At 42.6% G+C, this 24,732-nt stretch overlaps 1 protein-coding gene and 1 pseudogene across 4 annotated transcripts in view; one reads left to right on the top strand and one right to left on the bottom strand.

Moving 5' to 3' along the window:
- Positions 1-23,240, top strand: part of MMP28 (matrix metallopeptidase 28) — a 96,235-nt gene extending 72,995 nt beyond the window's left edge. For all 4 annotated transcript variants that reach the window (XM_040336845.1, XM_040336841.1, XM_040336842.1 and 1 more), the window contains 4 exons: positions 2,424-2,666; positions 8,311-8,454; positions 9,435-9,602; positions 22,590-23,240. In XM_040336845.1, coding sequence (XP_040192779.1) covers positions 2,424-2,666; positions 8,311-8,454; positions 9,435-9,602; positions 22,590-22,963 — 929 coding nt within the window. In that variant the 3' untranslated portion in view covers positions 22,964-23,240. The remainder of the gene's footprint in view (positions 1-2,423; positions 2,667-8,310; positions 8,455-9,434; positions 9,603-22,589) is intronic.
- LOC120930003 lies at positions 15,468-15,550 on the bottom strand (annotated as a pseudogene).
- Positions 23,241-24,732: the final 1,492 nt, after the last annotated feature.

The raw sequence follows: 24,732 nt of genomic DNA, 5'->3' as shown, positions 1-24,732 counted from the left end.
ATAGAAGGTGCATATGACCCGCTATTATTATAGGGTCCACTTCGTAAGGTGAGCGACCATCCTTATTATTGGTGGAGGTTTCTTGTATACCCACGAAGTCACCTGCATGCTGTATTCATGTATCATCACTGAAGACCTCACAAATGGGCTTCCTATTGATATGTGGACTGGAATTTAGCACTGCACTGTTTGTTTTACATTTTACCTTAGGGTCAGTTGCTATTAATCAACAGGGTCATTTTAGTTTATTGCTCTGATTTGTTTTCTTTTTATATATGCTTCCATCATCATCCATCTTATAGTAATTAAAATTCAATATACATAAAGTGCCACGACTCACCAGATGTGCTGCCCTCAAAATACAAATAAGGTCAAATAAGCATATATCATGTGTGCATCTTGGTGTATCCACTCTGCCTCAGTTGTGTAAGGCCACCACCATCACCAAGGAATCCAGATAGGCACTCGCCAAAATGTAGCACCTCACTGCATTCATAGAGGTCAGTTTGCACTTGGAACTTCAAGAGGTTGAGATGCTACAGTGGGGAGAACCAGTATTTGATACACTGCCGATTTTGCAAGTTTTCCTACTTACAAAGAATGTAGAGGTCTGGAATTTTTTTTTTTCATAGGTAACCTTCAACTGTGAGAGACCGAATCTAAAAATCCAGAAAATCACATTGTATAATTTTTAAGTAATCATTTGCATTTTATTGCATGACATAAGTATATGATACATCAGAAAAGCAGAACTTAATATCTGGTACAGAAACCTTTGTTTGCAATTACAGAGATCATATGTTTCCTGTAGTTCTTGACCAGGTTTGCACACACTGCAACAGGGATCCATACGGAGCTTCTCCAGATCCTTCAGGTTTCAGGGCTGTCGCTGGGCAATAGGGACTTTCACCTCCCTCCAAAGATTTTCTATTGGGTTCAGGTCTGGAGACTGGCTAGGCCACTCCAGGACCTTGAGATGCTTCTTATGGAGCCACTCCTTAATTGCCCTGGCTCTGTGTTTCAGGTTGTTGTCATGCTGGAAGACCCAGCCATGACCCATCTTCAATGCTGTTTCTGAGGGAAGGAGGTTGTTGGCCAAGATCTCACAATACATGCCTCATGAGGTGAGATCTTGCATGAAGCCCCAGACCGAGGGAGATTGACCGTCATCTTGAACTTCTTCCGTTTTCTAATAATTGCGCCAACAGTTGCCTTCTCACCAAGCTGCTTGCCTATTGTCCTGTAGCCCATCCCAGTCTTGTGCAGGTCTACAATTGTATCCCTCATGTCCTTACACAGCTCTCTTGGCCATTGTGGAGAGGTTCGAGTCTGTTTGATCGAGTGTGTGGACAGGTGTCTTTTATACAGGTAACGAGTTCAAACAGGTGCAGTTAATACAGGTGGAGAACAGGAGGGCTTCTTAAAGAAAAAATAACAGGTCAGTGAGAGCCGGAATTCTTACTGGTTGATAGGTGATCAAATACTTATGTCATCCTATAAAATGCAAATTAATTATTTAAAAATCATACAATGTGATTTTCTGGATTTTTAGATTACGTCTCTCACAGTTGAAGAGTACCTATGATACAAATTACAGACCTCTACATGCTTTGTAAGTAGGAAAACCTGCAAAATCTGCAGTGTATCAAATACTTGTTCTCCCTACTGTAGGTGAAGTGGTTCAAATTGATATTCAAATGTTAGATATTAAAAGTAAAAAAATCTCCAATAGTACAGCAATATGTTTTATTAAAATCACACTCCAATATTTAAACAGACAAGGGCTAGGGACAGGGCAAACAGACAGCATTTTTAATGCAAAAGAGACATCCTATGTTTCCTCTGCATTAAAGCAGAACTAAACTACCCCTTTGTTTTCAGCAAAGGAAGCTGCCATCTTGGCCTCTGTTTGATCTTCAATTGCCATGATGCTGCACATGTGATCATTTATGACACCAGCCATTTAATGTTTTGACAGTTTTTGGTTGGGAGCACAACCAATGTGACAGCTACATTCCCAGCACATTACAGGAATGTAACTGTTTTTTTAAACTGTAAATCAATGGGTTTAGTTACCCATTTAGTTACTTACCTGTCTGTCTGTCCATATATAGTGAGCTGTGCATATACAGCGGATTGTACAAGTTTGGCAATGCCAAAATGACTAAACTCCCGCACATACGTGGGAATGATGTCCTCTCGACCTGACCAATGAAAGCAACTGCCGATTGATAACTAGAAGCTGACCACCTGAAGCAGACTGAAACCCGGACACATTCAAAACTTGGACTGTGTGGGTGAATCCTAGACAGGTGGCAATCTTACCCTATATTGTTCTATAAATTAAAGGTATGTTTGATGCTTTAGCATTGCTTATTGTCAGGACACATTCTTTGTACTAACTGACTTATGTCTTCTGGCAGGTGGTGCTTTGGCTCATGCTTTTTTTCCAAGAAGAGGAGAAGCTCACTTTGACAATGCTGAACACTGGTCATTGAATGGGAAGGGCAGAAATCTGTTTGTTGTCTTGGCACATGAAATTGGGCACACGCTTGGGCTTCAGCATTCACCCTTCAAAAATGCCCTCATGTCTCCATACTACAAAAAATTAGGCAGAGAATATGTGCTGAATTTTGATGATATCTTTGCCATCCAAAATCTCTATGGTAATTTTCTTTGACAAATATGCATGATATGGATCTTACTGCTCATAAATAACTTGGTTGGTGGCTGTGAGTAGCTTCTGTTTTTGCAGCCAGTGCAACAAAAAATTAAATACAGCTGGTGAGATATGTAGTAACATTTTGAGACTCAAAAAAGTTACACCAAGTTATTTTAAGATGTAACATTAAAGTGTTACTAAACCAACAACAGTAAAATCAGTCTGCATATGCAGTAAAGCATGCTTGTTATACTCACTGAGGGGGTTAATCCTCTGCATTGTCTAAAAGGCTGCTTGATCTTGTATACACAGATCCTCCCTGCACTGTCCCCCTGGACAAGTCCAGATAAGACAGAGCCCTTGGAGTCAGGTTGTACATGCTCAGTTTGGTATGTATTGCTAGAGGTTTTTTCCTTTTTCTTGGGAGAGTGCATGTGATCAGCACAGGGCCAATCGGCACTGTCCAGACATGTCCAGACAGAGGGTCAGGAGCCCTGCAGCCTCATAGGACAGCTCAGTGCAGTATGAAAACTCCTACAAGCTTCACTAGGAACTGATAGAAATCACAAGACTGCTATATACTGCTGATGAGAAAGGTATTTATCAGTTTATATTTACTAAAATAATTGCATTTCCATGTTCTGTGTACTGTGGAAGACCGGATATAGTCAATGCAGTGGCCTGGGTTTACTAACCCTTTAAGTTTCAGAATAATCGCCTATGAATCGCATATCCTGCACAATTCACATGCAAATTAAGGGCAGTGCGATTTGAGTCCAATCATTTTGAATGGGCTCAAATCACACACACTACTTTTGGAAACACACTACAACCGGATCACATTCAGAGAATGCTTTCCCAGAAAAGTGTTCCCTGATTGGAAGTGGTGAAGAGGCAGGGTGATGACATCATAATCTCTATTTTGTCCAATCAGAAAACATTTTGCAATTATTGAGAACATGGAAAGTGATCTTTCAATGGCTCCCCTGCCTGGGAACCGCCTGTGTTTTGTAAGCAGAGGTGTAGCCTTTCGGCACAGAACCCAGAGGCCAGCTGTGGTAGCAGCTACTACTAGAGGGATTGCCATCTCTCATAGGGATCGGCCAGATATGGAACATACATACTTATATTGGTCCAAGTAATGTAAAAATATACATGCCTAAACTTCAGCTTTAATTTCAAAAACAAAAAAATTGTTACAAATTGTATTCATTTGCTTCTTACCTAAATGTGGTGGCTACATTTATTTCCTTTTATTCGTTTTTTTGTTTGTTTTGCTTTTCCTTTATTTCACCTGGTGATCTGTCCAGTTACACATTTCCTGTCTAAAAGGACAAGCACAAAAATATTTCTCGTAAGATAACATGGCGATTTTCATGTAATCAGTATAGTATTTGTACGTAAAAAAAATCATGCAAGCTCGGAAACAAAAGAATACATTACATTACAATACAATACATTGACATACATCACTTTTCCAAATTTGTATTCTTACGACAAACTAAAGTCGAACAGACAACACTTTTTAAGCAGTTGCAGCAATAGTTGTTTTTTTCCTGCTGGGATAAAGGTTTTACATAAATAAAAGCTGACTATTGTAAGCACCTCTGTCAGTGTTAAATGGTTTGTCTCAACCCTCTAAAGCCCCTTGCACACTGGTGCGCTTTTGCAATGCTTTTCCAGGGTGAAAAAAAACACTGAAAAATGATTTCCTATTAAATCCTATGTAACTGTTCACAATGCGGGCGCGCTGCGCTTTCAAAAGTCCTGAAAGCTGTATCTTTGGTGCAGTTTTTTTAAAAGCACACCAAAAGGGCACCTTCCATTGTAGGTCAATATGAAAGCATCAAAAGTGCATCAGTGTGAAATGGTCCTTATTAGTATGTTAATGGGATTAGTATGTTAATGGGAGTTGAAAAATTACAGAATTACTGGCTGTTTTACCAGGTGAAAATAAAAGAATAAAGCCAAAAAAAAAAAAAAAAAAGATGAATGCAGCCATGACATTAAAGAATTGGTAAACTGCCCTATATAATTATTTTTCTTTTAGGATTGTCTCTAGTATTGTGACCTGTTGATTGTAACTTTAAGGACCCACTCTTGCATGTGCGCTAACATGTGCATTAATGCTTTTTCTTGACAAACCACAAAAAGGCACCTGAGGTTTTTTTTCCAACATAATGCAAGCCAGCACATGTTTGTTGCATGTGTTCTAGTGAGATAGGGTTCAGATGTGTTTTTGAATGTAAGCACATTAGGGTGCCAAACAATGTAAATTAAAAATGAATGGACATAGCCAAAAAAGTATATACAACGTTTTATTGTAACCTACATACAACAGTGTAAGAAAGAAGAAGTCTAGTCTGGCCAAATCAGACATATCAGTTATGGGTAGATGCTGTCTCCTTACTGTTGGCCTTTAAGGACTCAGTATGTGATGTTTCCCCATCACGGTTCCCTGCCCACTGTGGAGCAGTCTTGCTTTTGCAAACCATGGTATTGCAATTTTAACACAATATTCTCCTTGAAATTAAAATGAATGTAAAAAAGTATTAAGGAGTGTGAGAATGCCCCCTTGTACCGGCCTTGGGAGATACGCAGCTCTGACAGTTCCATAAGCGATTAATAATATAAATAATATAAATAAATAATTTCATAAATAATACAGCACAGAAACATCTACTAACACATGAAATTATATTTTGTGGATGGGATAATCTTTTTAAGTTACCTGCCACTGTTTGGAGGCAAAACCCACTCAGGCCAGCAATCTGTAAGACCAAATTCCAATCCTCTTACAAACCTTTAGTAAATTGTTTATTAGGTACACATAAAAGGGTACAAGGGGCTAACGTTTCGGCACAACTGCTTCGATCCCCAACAGCAATCTATAGGAGCCAACTGTACACTCTATGTGGACATATTATGAAATCAGTGGGTCCGTGTGCAAGATCAAAAGTAGGTCCTAGGTATGGATAAAAAAAATTGCAGTGGCAAACAGTGGGCGTGGTTTAAATTGTGCTAAATATTGCATGTGGTTTAACGCGGGTGTGGTTAAATAGGGTCTGAAATGACTTGCATAGTGCAGAATGTGGTAATGTTAAATAGGGAATGTAGTGTATGGCAGTGGGTAGTATGTGCAGGAGAGGTGTTCCGAGTGTATGGCAGTAGGTAGTATGTGCAGGAGAGGGGTGTGGAGTGTACGGCGGTGGGTAGTATGTGCAGGAGAGGAGTTCCAAGTGTATGGCAGTAGGTAGTATGTGCAGGAGAGGGGTGTGGAGTGTACGGCGGTGGGTAGTATGTGCAGGAGAGGAGTTCCAAGTGTATGGCAGTAGGTAGTATGTGCAGGAGAGGGGTGTGGAGTGTACGGCGGTGGGTAGTATGTGCAGCAGAGGAGTTCCGAGTGTATGGCAGTAGGTAGTATGTGCAGGAGAGGGGTGTGGAGTGTACGGCGGTGGGTAGTATGTGCAGGAGAGGAGTTCCGAGTGTATGGCAGTAGGTAGTATGTGCAGGAGAGGGGTGTGGAGTGTACGGCGGTGGGTAGTATGTGCAGGAGAGGAGTTCCAAGTGTATGGCAGTAGGTAGTATGTGCAGGAGAAGAGTGCAGAGTGTACAGTGGTGGAAAGTATGTGCAGAAGAGTGCAAAGTTTATGGCAGCATGTAGTATGTGCAGAAGAAGAGGGTGGAGTGTATGGAGGTGGGTTGTATGTGCAGGGGAGGATTGCGGAGTGTACGGAGGTGGGTAGTATGTGCAGGATGGTGTCAGTAGTTCTTTTTTTTTTTGCAATTTATTTTTGTATTTTTTCACAATGATTTTGGAGGGGGGGGGGGGTGGCACTGGACAGCATCAGTAGAGTGTCAGAGATTCCCCAGTCCCTTTCTCTGCAGCCTTAGCACTGAAGATGAATGAATGGGAGACAGAGGCTCCTGTTCATTCATAAAATGAAGCATCGTAAATATAGTTTAGTGTGCTTCAGTTATTAATGAACAGAGTCCTCCGCTCTCCATCCTGACACATTCCCTGTGGGAAAGGAGAGGAGGGAAGCTGTCAGCGATGCAGGGGGATAAGGGGGGCTGGAGGAGCACACAGGGGGGCCTAAAAAGAATGGCAATCGGATGGACCAGTCAGGGGTGATTGGTGCGGGGTGGGGGCAGGGCAGTTACAAGCACCAATCCTCAGGAGGGAGAGGAGGAGAAGCGTCTTTCAGCTGCTTCATTGAAAGCCATACATGGGAGATCGGTGCTTGTAATTGCCCCCACCGACCCACTGATCCACCCTGACTGAAATTTCACCTGCTGCAGAAGGTTCCAACCAGGGACAGATTATACATGGTTGCAGTATGGGTCAAAGCACAGTGGGCCCATGTGCAGTGAGCACCTTGCATAAATAGATGATAGACCACTGATTCTAGAATAATAGTTTTTTCCCCCCATTTATTCATTTCAAGTATTTTATATAGCACCCTTAATTTTTAAGAGTTTTACAAAATGTACATTTAGTCACCTGCCTATAAGGAGCTTATAATCTTTGGTTTCTATCTTGCATACATACATTCACAAACTAGGGCCCATTTAGAGAGGAGTCAATTAACCTACCTGCATGTCTTTGGATTGTGGGAGGAAATCTGAGTACCCAGAGTAGACCCATGCAAACGCAGGGAGAACATGCAAGCTCGAAGCAGACAGTGTCCATGGGCCAGATTCACGTATCTGGCCGTATCTTTGTGCGGGCGCAGCGTATCCTATTTACGCTATGCCTCCGCAACTTGGACAGGCAAGTGCAGTATTCACAAAGCACTTGCTCCATAAGTTGCGGCGGCGTAGCGTAAATTGGCCGGCGTAAGCCCGCCTAATTCAAAAAAGGCTGTGTTGTATGTAAATTAATCGTGACCCCACGTAAATGACACGCCTAACAAACGGCGCATGCGCGCACATGCTCAGTATCACGTTGAATTTACTCCATAAGATACGCCAGGCCCAATGCCTGTGACGTGAATGTAACCTACGCACAGCCCCATTCACGTGCGACTTGCGTAAACAACGTAAAAAGATACACTTGCCGACATCCATACTTTACGCCTGATGTAAGCCTAACGTAAATGGCGTAGCGGGCGCAAGTACGTTCGTGAATCGGCGTATCTACCTAATTTACATATTCAACGCGTAAATCTACGGAAGCGCCCCTTGCGGCCAGCGTAAATATACACCCAAGATACGACAGCATTGGAGACTTACGCCGCTCGTATCTTGGCCAAATCAATGCGTAACTGATTCTGAGAATCAGGCGCATAGATACGACGGCTCACATTCGGACTTACGACGGTGTACGTGGAGGTACGCCGTCGTAAGTCCACTGTGAATCTGGCCCCAGGTTGGGATTTGAAAGCAGCACCGCAATGGTGCAAGGCAGAAGTGCTAACTACTAAGCATTAGAATTGACCATTTTAAATACATTAAAAATATATAAAACAAATATTAGAAATCTGTAACTAGAAGGGAAAAGTACATTGATCGAAAATAGATCTCATGAATTAGAACAAATTAATTGTTAAGCTTTTGTTACTAAGCTTTTTTTTTAAACTGCAAAAAATAAATAAAAAAATCTCTGTGAAATGGCTTTATCCATAATCATTATGCTTGTGTGACAGGGGCGCCCTCGAGTGGTAGGCTGGTGCAGCTGCCTGGAAAACAGTTCACCAGGTTTGAAGAGTGGAGCGAAGAAAAGAAAGGAGTCACAGATGGTGCAGTCAAACCATATTACTGCCAGTCCATGTTTGATGCTGTCACTTGGGGTAAGAACTTCTCTAATTATAAACAGGCAGAGATTTCATTCTTTTATAATTAAAAATTACACAAGATTAGAAGCATGCAATAAAACCACAGTTAAAAGACAGTACATTATGCAAAGTATTAGTATGTTGTAGAGGCCAGCTGAAAAGGGAAAAATATTGCACACATAAAAAGCAATAATTAATACATACATTTTTCTCTAAATGTTTATGGAAAGAATTCTTATTGGGCCCCTTCCAGCTGTAGTGCATTTCAGTGTGTCCAGGAGGGACAGGTACCAGCATTTAGCTCCGCTGCAGCCAGCCTGGCGTGGTCTATGGCAGGCTTTGCTGGATGGAGCTGAACGCTGTACCAAGTGGTATCAGCTGTTAGGGCCCTATGCTTTCAGGGATAACTCTTCTGTGTATCATAATACTTACCTTAAATGAAATCTATGGTCACATCATTCATTTTATATCACCAGCCTTGTAATAACAATACAAACAATTATTATTTCTGACAATCCAATACAGGTTTACCTGAAAGATCTCCTTTCATGTTGTGAGTTTTGCATGTCTGCTGGTCATCTTTCTACGATTTTCTGGATTCCCTGCATGCTTTGCTGCTTCACCTCTTTTCAATTCTAAGGACTACATATCCCATGGTACCCTGCTGCCTGCAAAGCAGTGTTTCCTGTATTGACTCCGCCTCCTGAAACTCCTTTAGCTCAGAAGGCAGGCTCTATGAATTCTGTGATGCAGCAGTGCATATCCACATGACATAGTCACATTATTCATGGAAATACTCTAAATGGTTGGGGATCTTCAAAAAGTAGGTTTCATTCAAGATCATTTGGAGTAACAGGAGTTGGTGAGAAATAATTTAAATACAATGTGGAAATGAATATATGATTTTCCATTTTGACCATAGCTGTGCTTTAAGCTTGTGTTTTCACTACACTAAAACATCACTGACGCTAAAATAATTTGTTTTGGTTTTACAGATTTGAAACAAACATTGTACGTCTTCAAAGGCAGACACTACTGGATGGTGACTTTGAATGGAAATGTCTCAGGGCCTCAGCTCACTCAACAGAGGTGGAAGAGACTTCCAGCATTTGTTGAAGCTGCCGCAGTGTCAGGATCAGATGGCAAATTTTATTTTTTTAAAGGTGAGAACTTATGATGAAGGCTGCAGTTTAATAGCCATATATTCCAGAGCTGACAACGTTTTAATTCATTTGCAGACACACCACTTAGGGGAAATATCTAAGCCGGTTACTCTCAATACTATCGGAGGACATTATCACACAACAGACCCTTACCTTTGCTAAATTGAATCACAGTATGCATTTTTGCATTTAAAACTGTATGTAAAACTTGAGTTTTTGAAACACGCAGGATTTTATTTATTTGTATAGTAAGCAGTGTAGCTGCTCACTTTTAATAAGGACAATTACCTGTCCTAGGCACCAGCGATGATGGGCCCGCAATCGCTCGGTCCTGGCGCTTCCATCCTGAACAATTAATCCATCCTGACTAAGGGATACAGGCAGTGAAGCATTACGGCTTCACTGCCCGTTTCGTAATGCCCATGCGCGACTCGCACAGCGCTTTGTGAATGGGCGGCTGCCTCCTGGGATACACACAGTTCCCAGAAGGCAGCGCGCCCCATTCACCAGAAGACACTGCGACGCAGGACGAAGAAGAAGAGGACTGCAGTGGGTGAAGAGGCAGAAGAGCTACTTCCGCATGGCAACAGCCCTTTCTGGTGAGTATGAAAAAAAAAAATATCTGGGTGGAACTCCACTTTAAGGTCTTTGGACTCTCTGTATTACCTGCAGCAATAGGAAGCAAGTGGCGCTGGAGGTGTGCCTAGAAGTGACTGGCAGAATGTTATGCACTGCCAAGGTTAGAATACAGGCATGCTGTGCATTGACATGGCTACTCATAGGGGGTTATTTACAAAAGGCAAATCTACTTTGCACTACAAGTGCAAACTACAAGTACAAAGTGCAGTTGAAATTGCACGTGAAGTGCACTTGGAAGTGCAGTCGCTGTAAATCTGAGGAGTAGATCTGAAATGAGGGGAAGCTCTGCTGATTTTATTATCCAATCATGTACAATCTAAAATGCTGTTTTTTTATTTTCCTTGCATGTCCCCCTCAGATCTACAGCGACTGTACTTCCAAGTGCAATTTCAAGTGCACTTTGCCCTTGTAGGGCCAGATCCACGTACTTCCGCGTAAATATAAGCGGGCGTAGCGTATCTCAGATACACTACGCCACCGTAACTTAGTGTGGAGGTTCCTTATCCATAAAGAATTTGCGCCGTAAGTTACCGGCGCATGCGCCGTCCCTGCGGGTATCCCAGTGCGCATGCTCGAAATCACGTCGCAAATAGTCAATGCTTTCGACGTGAATGTAATTTACGCAAAGCCCTATTCGCAAACGTTTTACGCAAACTACGTAAACGACGTAAAATTTGACGCTGGCCCGACGTCCATACTTAACATTGCGTACGCCTCATAGACCCAGGGGTAACGTTACGCCGAAAAAGCCTTACGTAAACGATGTAAAAAAATGCGCCGGCCAGACGTACGTTCTGAGAATCGGCGTATCTAGCTAATTTGCATACTCTACGCGGAAATCAGCGGAAGCGCCACCTAGCGGCCAGCGGAAATATGCACCTAAGATCCGATGGCGTACTAAGATGTACGTCAGTCGGATCTAGCCCCCATTCAGGCGTATCTTGTTTTGTGGATACAAAACAAAGATACGCCGGAGCATCCTAGATGTTACGCGGCGTATCAATAGATACGCCGATGTAACTTCTTTGTGGATCTGGCCCGTAGTTTGCACTTGTAGTGCAAAGTTGATTTGCCTTTCATAAATAACCCCCATAGTGTTTTAAAATGAGAGGCCACTGGAAGGATGACAGCACTACTGCTACATTGCCAGGCAATGGGTGAGTATTGTCACCCTGCAACATGAAGCCCTATGCACAGATTGAGAGGATCACCAGGTGAAACAGAAGCTCAGTGAAGTGTTGATACAAAATACTATAATATGTACTTTTACAAGTGTGGGAAGCTGCCAATATGTATTTAAATGTGGTATTTAGATTAGGGTGACCAGACATCCCCAGTTTCCCGGGACAGTCCCCGGATTGAGAACACTGTCCCTGAACCAAGTTTGTCCCCGGTTTTGTCCCAGAATTGGATTTGAACAGGGGCTGGGGCAATTTCCAAGACAGTCAGTGCAGAATAAAAAAAAAAAATCGGAATTACACACCACCGCTCCGCCGCTCCTACTAGCTTAGGGGGGTGTATTCCTTTCAATTACCTGTGCCTCTTTCTGATGATCATGTGCTGGTCGGAGTGGAGGAAATATTTATTCAGTTTCGGGCGCATGCCCATTCAGCTCCGTTTGCATGTTCTTCTGCCTTGGCGTAAATCCCGGCCAGCCGCCTGCCTGCTTATCTCCTTGCGATCTTCCTCCGCTCCCCACCCAGTAGTAGCCGGGGCCTGGAGAGTAAGACTTGACAGGCTGTGAGGTGGGTGGTGGCGGTGACGGGCAGAGAGTCTCTGATTGCCGCCATTACTAGTAAAAAAAAAATATGTCCCCGGATTTCATTAAAAAAATCTGGTCACCTTAATTTAGATTGACATAAATGAACCCAATATATTGTCACAGGTTGCAATTTTGATACTGAACTTTAGTTATGTGCAGGGTATCAGGATGCGAGTTTACTGGCTGCAGTATGCACTTACATGAGTAAGTAAAGGATTAGATCAATCATTGTTCACTAGACAATATGCTTACCAGGCTATAGCAGCAAGGAATGGAGTTCTATGCAGCTAAAAAAGAGTGAACTTAATCCAGAAAATCGGCAATTAGCAATGGTCTAAGGAACAGTAACCACCATGATAATTAATACTGTGTAAACAGTAGGCTATATTCATTTTAGAGTGTACGCTATATGAACATTAGCAATTAAATTTGAGGTCTGCTAAAGAGGTACCTCTTACTTTGGACAACAGACAAAAATTCTTTTGAAGTTGGGGCCCAGTCTTTACGATGGTACACATAGGTAAAGTTCCAGTAGAACCTGCATGCAGTAAATAATGCTGCCAGTTAGATGGGCAGTGCCTATGTGCTCAGTCTCTGCTAGCAGCAACAGGTTAATGGCAGCAGTGTCCTTACGCCAGTCACAATGATACAGTAACAGAGGTCCTTGCCTGCTCAGTAAATTAAGCATTGTCCTACTGTGATCATCTGCTACAGGCCAAGTACCCTTTCTGACATATTCCCTTATTATGTCATCAGGAGCCACTGTGTCTTCTGGGTTCTTGCAGCCCACCCCAATGATGCACCTTCAGGTCTGCTCTAGCCTATACTAAGTATACATCTATACTTCTGCAGCCTCCGGAGATATGTGACAGAGACGTCCAGGAGTCTGCATGAGCAGGACATGTCTATTCTTTCTTGGGTAAAAATGGAGGTAGAAGGGTGATCTGAACTGAAAAAAAGGGAAGGGAACCGCATGTAGGGGAGTGATGGTCTGCTTTTAAGACTGGACTTGTTTGTTTAACATTTCTTTCTACATTGCATGAAGTTGTTGAAGGAACTTTCCCTAGTTCCCCAATTTTTTATTTTTTGTATGTATAACATTTGTTGCTTTTAAAGCAAAAAATCGCCCATTAGTACACCCTCACACACAAAACACTAAAACACTAAAAAGTTATTACATTTTGTGAAATGCCTTACCATTGAAGAGTAAAGTCTAATTGGATTTTCCTCTCTGTCTGCATGTTAAATGTGAACAAGCCCACTTCAACATGAATCTCACCCCCTCATTCTGCAGCCAGCCAGACACACTACTCTGTAACGCACAGCAGGATAGGTAGGTTACGGCCATATAAATGCAAAGCATGTTTGTGCTCTCCCCACCCAGCCACAACAGGAGAGAAACATTTTGCCCTTACTTGCTTTATGTAATCATTACCGAACTGTAGACACATGTCCATAATTATATATTATACACACTGTACTCTGCTGTAATTCAGTATTATAAATAATCCTCCTCCAGTTGTAGCATTGAGATCTTTCTAACAGTAATCAGTGCTTGTATGGTGTATATGAGCACATCCCTAGCCTCACCTCAGAAAGAAAGAGCCAGGACATTCTGCTTTACATCAGCATGTGGCACAAGTAAATTTCGTCATGAGAAAAAAAAGGGCAGCGCTAACTTACTAATCAATAACACAATAATGTGAAACCCTCTAATGTATGGAAATCTCAATTAACTTCAATATTGCCACAATACTGGTCTCTGTCATATGTAACGTCACATATACTGTAATACACATCAGGCTGAAAATAAGACATCAAAAATTAAACTTTGCAGGGATGGTGGAAACTATTTCTACACATATAGGAGATCAGCAACAAGGTCATAGAAAAAAAAACGTTTTTGCCCAGAGTTCAGCTTTAAGGCAGTCCATTCATTTAAAATAGTGCCACACATGGCATCAGACAAAGTGTTCCTGCAGCACCCCACAAAGCATGGGTGCATATCAGGTTACTGTACTGTACTTATTCATGGAATGCTATTCTTAAATGGCACCGCAGTACATATCATTGTGTATTGTACCACACATGACCGCAACACATAGGTGTGAAGCCAGTCTTATATTTGAAGCAAAAGGCAGACAAGATTTAGCAATAAGGAAAGGGAAAGTGTAGCAGAATAAAACAGAATAATCCTGACCAGTGGCGTCAGGAGGGGGGCTGACGGGGCTGGACCCCCGAGTGTGTCCCCAAAAATCCCTAAGTCTCGATAGTCCTAAATTCATTATTAGCCTTGAGCTGTTTCCACAGGCAACAGGGAACGATCTCTTGCTTATGCAGCGCGACCGAGTGACATACAAAAAGTCTTGCCTCCGGGACCCGACTCCTATGATGGACATCACACTAGTCCAGTGCCGAGACCGCGGGACGTGTGATGTCCATTATATTTTTTTTCTATTGAAAAGCCTGTGGCGTGCAAAACAAAACCTCAAAAACTCCACCCGGTGCAGAAAAAATGTGCACACACATAAAGAGTGTAATCACAAAAACATGCAACGGGTGCTGCGTCAAACGGTCCTCCTCACGAAGGACCTGATCCCCCGGGGCGTTAGGCTCCTGACGGGGACTAGAGCAAACAGTGGTCCATGCAGCCGAAGCCGACACGGACCCAACTTCCTTGGAGGGTCTGCCGAAACAGAATCCTCCTTGGTGGGGCTCCCCTGAAGGGAGACCCCATGAGAGCAGGCGAACTACGCCAGAAGGCCATGTCCACCTACTCCCAAGACGTTCAAGGCTGGCCCGAGGACCTGCACCCTACTAATCACACATAAAGTGTACACAAAGTGCACCAACAAAAAGAAGACAGAAACGTGATAACACGGGGTAAAATAAAAAAGAAAGTGGGGGAGAAGGAAGGTGGGAGATGTGAGTGGAAAGTGACCATCGTGCAATACGATGGCCGGCCCTCCGGCCAGGAAACAAGAATTCCACTGGTCCTAGCCAAAAGGCTCGGCCCTAGAGGCATGTGGTAAAAAAGTGTATGTGGAGATGTGACCAAAGCGCCATACTTGTAAGTGTCCCTCTCAAAACACTTGTGCAAGGTATGGCACCCCTGGACTGCCACTCCAGGGGCACTATCTCCACAGGCTTTTCAACTGACCCTGGCCCCCAGCCCAGACCAGCAGCACCCTTCTCAGTCAGGAAGGTAGGAGCTCTGAGAGATTGGGGAGAGCCCACGCCAATAGGCTACTTCCATTACTCCCACCTAATCACATTCGGGATAATACTAGCCTCTTCCCCCAAGGGGAAGGAGGAGCAAGTGTTCTCTCCTGAACAACTGACCGGGGCAGGCACCACCAAATCCAGGCTCATGTTTCTCCGTCCAAATCAGAAGGCTTCCACCTCCACGCCAGCAGGTTTAGCATCTGCCAACCGCCATCCCTTTCCACCTCGCCGTGTACTCAGGACGGTTAGTATAGCACCACCTACTGGCAATTTATAAGAACAGATACTACACTTGATCTTACCCAAAAGGCCGAGAAGCGATTGATATGGACTTGGTGTTCCTAATCCCACTCTTTACTGTGAACAAATTCAAGTATTTCTTGATGGCATTACACCATACCTGTAAGACGTTGGCCACTCGCAGTGAGAGGAGTGCTGTCACACAGTGAGCAAAACATTAAAATGTCAAGGAAAACAGAGCTAATTAGCAACACTACTTGCCCTGAAAAAATGATGCTGTTGTTGCAGTCACCAGGAACTAATAACCAGGCTGTTTTGCCTCTAGCAAAAAATTAGCACAGCTGTTGAATTCTTAGACCTGAGCTGCTTACTGCCTGCTGTCTGAGCTGCCAAATAGGTAGATTTTCTCCAGTTACATTATTTATGTCAAGATGACTTCAGCGGCAGGGGGGGAAATAAGGCATGTGTTTATTGTAGTAGCTGCAAGGTTTTCTGAGTGAGACTTTGATTTTTTTTTCCACTTATACATTAAAGTAGGTTTATTTTATGCTGTCAGTTTTTATGGTTTACGTTCCATGTAATCCGTCAAGGCAGATCAACCACGAGAGTACTCTCTGGAATGGACAACTTACCTGAACAGACCCAAGGATTTGTTTGAATAACCCCCCCCCCCAAGTTTACTTTAACTCTTTCATATCTGTTATTAATATTTTATAGTCTTCTCTGCATTTTGTGTTAACTTAAAGCGGTGGTTCACCCTCAGTGACACGATTTTACCATCGAGACAGGCATTGTAGCGCGAGCTACAGTATGCCTGTCCCGATTTTTTTACCCCCGTACTCACTGTGTACTCGTACATTATAGATTTCGGCTCCCGCGGGGAATGGGCGTGCCTATGGAGAGGGAGGATGATTGACGGCCGGCCCTGGCACGTCACTCTCCCCGAAGACAGCCGGAGTAGTTCTCGGCTCTTCACGGCGCCTGCGCACAGGCTATGCGCAGGCGCCGTGAAGAGCCAAGCCTATTTCGGCTATTTCCGGAGAAGCGTGACGCGCCAGAGCCGGCCGTCAATCATCCTCCGTCTCCATAGGCACGCCCATTCCCCGAGGGGAGTCGGTATCTTCGATGTACGAGTACACGGTGAGTACGGGGATAAAAAAATCGGGACAGGCATACTGTAGCTCGCACTACAATGCCTGATTTTATGGTAGAAGAAACATTTTTTTTTTTTTGGGGGTTTATAGGGTGAACCCCCGCTTTAATGGTTGTCCCCCCCGTGTGACCTATTTCTGGTCTTGTTGTAGTTCACATTCTTTCTCTATGATAAGAACTGATTACATACAAAAAAAAACTAAAAACTGGAGAATTAAAAACTGGAGAATTAATACACAGAGTCAAAGTCATTGGTAAACCCCCAAGTGTTTTTTTTTTCTTTCTTTTACCACTATGTTTCCTTTTATACTGGCTTTTGAAATGAACAAATGCAATATTTTTGAGGTTAGATTAATAATGATTAGCGCAGTAAAACACTTTTGATAGTTAAATAGTACATTTTTTAAAGCCCTGTACATCAGACCAAAAGAGGGAGATATGTATGCTTGATATTTCTGTTCTAGACTTTGAGATGCAATGTCAGCACTGAAAGCTACAAACCATTTCCTGCTAGCTAAGGGCTGATATTCAATTAACCACCTACCGACCAGAGGCGTACTAAGTGGGGGGCGAGGGGGGCGGGCCGCACCGGGTGCCACACGCTGGGAGGGGTGTCAGGCCGGCGCCCCCCCTCCGACTGGAGCGGAGGCATCAGGCTGGTTTAGGCAGCGCAGCGGCAGGCGCCCCCCTCCGCAACTGAAGCGGAGATAGTGAGGCAGATTTAGGCAGCTGCAGGCACCAACCCCCGCTCCCCTCCGCGACGGAAGCGGAGACAGTGAGGCTGAGCTGGCGCCGCGGGTTGAGGCAGCGGCGCGTGATGACAGAAGTAGGTAGTGGCTCGCTTTGAGGGGGTGTGAGCTGCACCTGAGTGACACCCGTCGGATCCCGCCCTTGCTTCCTTGGTCGTGGCTCTGATCAGTCTCGGCCAGGGCTGGACTCGAGCAGTGTAAAGACGCCTCCCCCTCCTCCTGCATGTCTACACAGGGGGAGGGGACCAGACCAGTCTGTGCATGTCTGTCTGTGCATGTCCCGATCATGAGGTACATTATGGTACTACTGAATGGGGGGAATCTGTCCTTAAGGGGGGGGAATCTGTCCTGACGGGGGGAGCTTGTACTGAAAGGGGGAGGGGGAATCTGTACTGAATGGTGGGGGGGATGTGTATTGAATGGGAGGGGGGGAGCTGTACTGAATAGGGGGGAAGCTGTACGGAATGGGGGGATCTGTACTGTAGGGGGGTGGGTCTGCACTGAATGGGGGGGTGTCTGCACTGTAGGGGGGTCTGTGTAACATGCAGGGGTCCATAACTGTTAGGGGGGTGTCTGCGTAATATACAGGCGTCCAGAGCTGTGGGGGGGGGGGCTGTGTAATGTAAAGGGGCCCAGGGGTGCAGGGTGCTGTGTAATGTAAAGGGGTCCAGAGGTGCAAGGTACTGTGTAATGTAAAGGGGTCCAGAGGTGCAAGGTACTGTGTAATGTAAAGGGGTCCAGAGGTGTAGGGTGCTGTGTAATGTAAAAGGGTCTAGAGGTGCAGGGTGCTGTGTAATGTAAAAGGGTCCAGAGGTGTAGGGTGCTGTTTAATGTAAAGGGGTCCAGAGGTGTAGGGTGCTGTGTAATGTAAAGGGGTCCAGAGGTGTAGGGTGCTGTGTAATGTAAAGGGGTCTAGAGGTGCAGGGTGCTGTGTAATGTAAAAGGGTCCAGAGGTGTAGGGTGCTGTTTAATGTAAAGGGGTCCAGAGGTGTAGGGTGCTGTGTAATGTAAAGGGGTCCAGAGGTGCGGGGTGCTGTGTAATGTAAAGGGGTCCAGGGTGCTGTGTAATGTAAAGGGGCCCAGGGGTGCAGGGTGCTGTGTAATGTAAAGGGGTCCAGAGGTGCAAGGTACTGTGTAATGTAAAGGGGTCCAGAGGTGTAGGGAGCTGTGTAATGTAAAAGGGTCTAGAGGTGTAGGGTGCTGTGTAATGTAAAAGGGTCTAGAGGTGCAGGGTGCTGTGTAATGTAAAAGGGTCCAGAGGTGTAGGGTGCTGTGTAATGTAAAATGGTCCAGAGGTGTAGGGTGCTGTGTAATGTAAAAGGGTCTAGAGGTGCAGGGTGCTGTGTAATGTAAAAGGGTCCAGAGGTATAGGGTGCTGTGTAATGTAAAAGGGTCTAGAGGTGCAGGGTGCTGTGTAATGTAAAAGGGTCCAGAGGTGTAGGGTGCTGTTTAATGTAAAGGGGTCCAGAGGTGTAGGGTGCTGTGTAATGTAAAGGGGTCCAGAGGTGTAGGGTGCTGTGTAATGTAAAATGGTCTAGAGGTGTAGGGTGCTGTTTAATGTAAAAGGGTCTAGAGGTGCGGGGTGCTGTGTAATGTTAATGTAAAGGGGTCCAGAGGTGCAGTTGTGGAGAGGGGTACACAGTAGTGACAAAGAGATATTTAAGGATGCAGAGGTGTGCAGGGGACACATTGGGACATTACATTATTACATTTTAAGGTGGGGGGGTGCCAGATTTAGGATCCGCCCCGGGTGCCAAATGCTCTAGGTACGCCCCTACCGACCACTCACAGTAAAAATACTGCGAGCAGGTGCAGGCACGATCACGTACCTGTACATCAGTCCTTTCTTCCAGGTGTGGCGATGCGCACGTGCGTGCCCCCTGCTGACCCAAGTTGTGATTGGACACAGCACGAGTTTGGCAGCTGAATTCAGCCAGTGATTTTGGCTGAAGTCAGCTGATTGGCTGTGTCCAATCACACAGAATTCAACAAACACACAACTCTGTGCATAGGAAGAGTGATCTGGTTGTTTCTTCTCCCTGTAAAAGAAAGGAGAAAAAACAGATAGGAAAGTAAAATCCGCACACATTACCAGTGTTGTTCATCTTCCTTTAAAAAAGTAACTAGTTACAATTACAAGTTACTTGCCCGAAAAAGTAATTGAGTTAGTGACTTTATTGGCAAAGTAACTAGTTACTCGGAAAAATAACTGAGATTTTTTTTTTTATATTCTACAATGCTATTACGTTCTATAACATCTTTAGTATCAAAGATGTTTATATTAACTGATTGAAGAATAAAAACACTATATACAGTATTTTAGAACATTTTGTACTGTGTACAATTATTAATATCATCATCACACTCCACCTGCCCAGCAATACTGTACAATATAGATTCAGTGTGCAGTGTGAGTGACACTGCTGCAGTGCACACTGAATCTATATTGTACAGTATTGCTGCCTGGGCAGGTGGAGTGTGATGATGATATTAATAATTGTACACAGTATTGCATTTGCTGGGCCTGCCATATACTGTACTGTACTATACTGTATAACTGCACTACAAAATTCCTTTACAAATAATGCATATTTTAAAATGTTATTACTAATAAAGGAATAGATAAGGCGCGTCACGACTTTCCAAAAGTAGCCGAACCACGAGTCGGCTCTATACGGCGTCTGCGCAGTCAGCTCTACACGGCTCCTAGTCGGTGCGCAGGTGCCGTATAGAGCCGACTCGCGGTTCGGCTACTTTTGGAAAGTCGTGACACGCCTTATCCGCCGGGGGGAGTTTTTCTCAGGCACGTCAATCATATGGGCGAAGTCCCAGATGACATTGCGGCACTGCACAGGAACGCCCACTCCCGCGGGAGCGAGTACCCGGAAGCCGGGAGGAAAATACCGATAATACCGTATGTACACCCCCCCAAAAAAACAAAAACGGCATACTGTACATGTTTGAGGTATACTGAATGTAATGTTATAAACTTGTTTTTTGTTCTTTTAGTTACATGTCCACAAATTCACATTTGCAGGGAGTTATTTTAAAAAGAGTATACATGCATGTAACATGCTCTTAAAAAGCATCCTGTGACTGAAAGCACCAAAAGTATTAAAAGCATAGTCACTCCTGGCACAGGAACTAAGTTGGCACCTATGAAGAATGCCATCCGACATAGCTCTCCTGGAATATATATAGGGAATCCTCTGAACTTACAAACTGTCTTCTAGGGCAGCAGTAAGCCCTCAACTATTCTATACTATTTCTGGATGCCTCATCTGGGCCATACTCCCAACCTTCTTCTCTCCCTCTTGCTTGCCTTCCCTCTTCTTTACCCCATCCCCATTTTTTTTCTGCACCATAGGAAGGGGTTGAGCTCCACATATTGTTTTCACCACTATCTCTCTAATTATGTCACCCTTGTCATTGCACTATACTGTGTAATTGTTTGCACCAGTGGTTTGTTGACCTTTTACCACATAATTTGGAATAGTATACCTCAACTTGTATTCAGCTTCGACAATGTTTTTAGCTTGTTTCTCCCCAACTGTGCTAGCACCATTATTGTACATTACCCACCCTAATCCCATGGTGTGCATATATGTTTGCTTATTTATCTCCATTTGTAAATTTATTGTATTATTTTAGGGCTGTTATGCCGCGTACACACGATCACTTTTTGTGATGAAAAGAAATGTCATTTTTTATCATGAAAAAAAATTACATTTTTCCAACTTCATCATTAAAAATGATGTTGCCCACACACCATTGTTTTTGAAAAATGATGAACAAAGCGACGGCACTCTAAAGGGGAAGTTCTATTCGCCTTGAGGCTGCTTTTAGCTGGTTACTTGTTAGTAAAAGACGATTCGTGCTTTTTTGTCTGTTACAGCGTGATGAATGTGCTTACTCCATTATGAATGGTAGTTTTACCTCCCGTCTCATAACTTGCTTCTGGGCATGTACGGGTTTAAAATGTCGTTTTTGTCCACACACGATCATTTTTTATGACACAAAAAATTGAAGCATGCTCGAATTTCTTTTTGGTCGTTTTTCAGAAGACAAAAAATGATGTTTAGCCCACACACGATCATTTTAAGTGACTTTTTTAAAAATGTCAATTTTTTTCATTACAAAAAACGACCGTGTGTACGCGGCATTACTGATTAAAATTTTCGTGTTCGATTAATCGTTTTTTTTTTTTTAATCGATTAATCGACTAATTTCGTTTAATTATAACGCACATACAGATCCAACTACTTTTAGCTGATGTCCTTGCATTGCAACTCTGCATTGGTCTGTGGTAAATGTGGTATACACTATATACAATCACCCGACACTAGTTAGTTTCCACAATCCATGACTTAACTTCACAGTTCACACAATTTTTTTCTTATTAAACTTTAAGAAGTATGTAGAAAGTTAGTTTAACTTTAATTATAAAACGTATCTAGTATATTGACTGTCAGTCACTTTATAGTAGGCAAGTAGGCGTCACTTTAGCCAGTCACGCAGACATACCAGAGTGTTTACATTTTCTGGAAGCAGACATGCATTTTATTGACAATATACCCTGAAGAACTGAACAGTCTTTCGCACGGAACAGATGTTGCCGATACACAAAGAATTGTCTGCACAAAACTGCTTAGGACAGGAAAACAATGGATATTTTTGCCCCTTTCCCCTGATGGAGCCTGATGCATCCTCCTGCTCCACAGATGCAAAGGTACCTCAATCCAATGGGTGCATTTTGCTTGCATCCAGCAGGGTAAGTCTCACTGTCCAGGCTGTCCGGTGACGTCAAGAATTTTGATCGATCAAAAAAATTCAAGATTAATCGAGGAATTAATCTTTAATTTCCCCAGCCCTATATTATTTATGGTTTATCCATTTAACCTTTTTATTTATACTTTGTGTTAATTCATTTGTTTGACAAAATCAAATTGAACATACAAATTATCTTGTGTTGAATTACATTTTAATGCAGCATATCAAACATTTATGTGTTTTCTAATGTGATGGTGTGAACGAGCCTGTATACAACCTGTGAGTTAGAATATTGCTCCTGCTATATGGGGCTTCTGAGAGTTTTTTTTTATTTTATTATTTATTTATTTTTATTTTTATGTGACAAAGTCCCTTTAATATATGATTATTTAGGTCCATAACTGGAGCAGTATTGTGCAGAGTATAACATATTATTTATTTTTTTTGCAGGTGGGAGATGCTGGAGATACAAAGGTTCTAGACTAGAGGCTGGTTTCCCTCAAAAGTGTAGTGAAAATGGTTTCCCGCGACATCCTGACACAGCCTTATATTTTCCACCACTTGGACATTTAATTATTTTCAAAGGCGAAAAGTACTATGTGATCAATGAGGAATCTATGACGGTGGAGCCCTACTATCCACGCAGCATACAGGACTGGAAAGGTGTTCCTCTCAGTGCTAATGCAGCACTGACTCATCCAAATGGCTCAGTTTATTTTTTCAAAGGTGAAAAATACTGGAAATTTGACCAGGACACGCTGAAAGTTACTGCTTCTGGGAAGTGGGTGCAAGATTTATCTTGGCTCAGCTGTCAACCTTCTTGACATCTGATTGCAATAAATGTTAAATATTATCTTTTGTAATTTTTGAAGTTAAAATGAAATAAATGTTTTTTAATTTATAAAAATATACACTGTTTTTAGAATTATGTTTTTTAAGCTTTTACTACATAATAATAATGTGTCACAAAAATATGTAAAAAAAAAAATGTATACATGCTATGCTGAGAAATGTATAGCACCATGCTCTTTTCTAGTATCAATAATAGAAAACTGTATAATCTATTGCGGAAGCTGAATTGCTAAAATATATGTGATGAAAGCATATTTTATTTAATAATTTATTTGGGTAAGTTCTAATAATTTTCACAGAGCAACAATATTTTTCAGCTCTTTTTCACAGTTACGATTCTTCTCACGACCTCCCTTTTTAGCATATAAATTAAAAAAGCTGTTTTAGATTACACCATATTATTGAAGATCAAATCCATATTTCACAACAGCCATTAATTACTTCCAATCATGCTTTGTGCAGCACACAAGAAGCTTCCTAATATGAAATGGCCCATTGGCTGTGTCTTACCCAACCCAAGGCAAATATTCCCTGGGGTAATAAACATCAGAAGGCGGTAGGCAAAGGGGCAGTTGGTGCAATCTGGTCCATCAATAAAACATTTCATGTTCGCTGCCTATGGCACCTATATAATTGTTTACTTGATGCCGTTGCCCCATATAAACAGCTATTTTACCAATTTACTTTAAAATTCATGGTGTGATGTGAGAAGTATATAATAATTATCTTCAATTAATAAAAATCACTCAAAAAGATACCTAAAAATGCATACCTAAAAAATTTATATTTAATAGTAAAATATAATGTATCAAACACAACAATATTTTGAATTTTATATACATACCAGAAAAAAATTCCACCAGAAAAAATGTATTTATTAACCCACACTCGATAGCTACTGTTCCCACATTAAAATGTAGTAATCTGTTATAATGCAGTTCAAATCAATATCGAGGCCATGTGGATGTAAAGACTCCAATTCATACATCCACTTGGTCTCCTGCTACGATACCCTAGTTCTCATATCACTGCCTCTCCAATGTTTACATACTTTATCCCCCAAAACCTAAGTTAAGTGGGGTCCTTATTGTGTTTCAACCAAAAGTGGTTTGAAACACTGTGTTTTTGATATGTTTGAAGTGTAGTGAAATATTTTACAAGCAATCACCATTGCAACCAGTGCTTGGTAAATTTTAGACCAAAATCACATTACATCAATTTACATAAAATAACATAAGTACCAGTATTATATTTTATCTGCTTGATTTATTGTGAAACATAAGAGGCTTAATAGAGGATAATGCAGTTAAGGACTGAAACAAGCTGCAGCTTTGGCACAGAATCGAGATTCATAAAAGGACACTTTCTACTTTCCTGGAAATCACATCAGATCCGGATTTTACATATGGTATTGTAGAAAAAGGCCCTATATGTTGGGAAATCTTTGAATCCTAAAAAGTACAGTTATTGAATTTGACTTTCACTTTCTTAAAAACAAACCTATTTTCTATATACCAACAAACTGCACATTGGATTCAGTAACTCTGAAGTAGTCTCCAGGGCTGATGCAGGGATTTTTGATACCCAAGGCGAAACCTAATTTTGCTCGCCCCCATTGGCTGCCCCCCTGACTGAGATTTTTGCGGCGCCTCTCTACCTATTTCCACAGGCCTGCACCTGTGCCTCTGGACTCGGCCTTAAGACAAATAGTGGCGGCACTGGCTTGCTTCCTCATGCCAGC

The sequence above is a fragment of the Rana temporaria genome, chromosome 2 (assembly GCF_905171775.1).
Source record: "Rana temporaria chromosome 2, aRanTem1.1, whole genome shotgun sequence".
NCBI classification, from domain to species: domain Eukaryota; kingdom Metazoa; phylum Chordata; class Amphibia; order Anura; family Ranidae; genus Rana; species Rana temporaria.
Note: the sequence above shows the minus strand (reverse complement) of the source record. Positions and strands in the feature narration are given on the sequence as shown.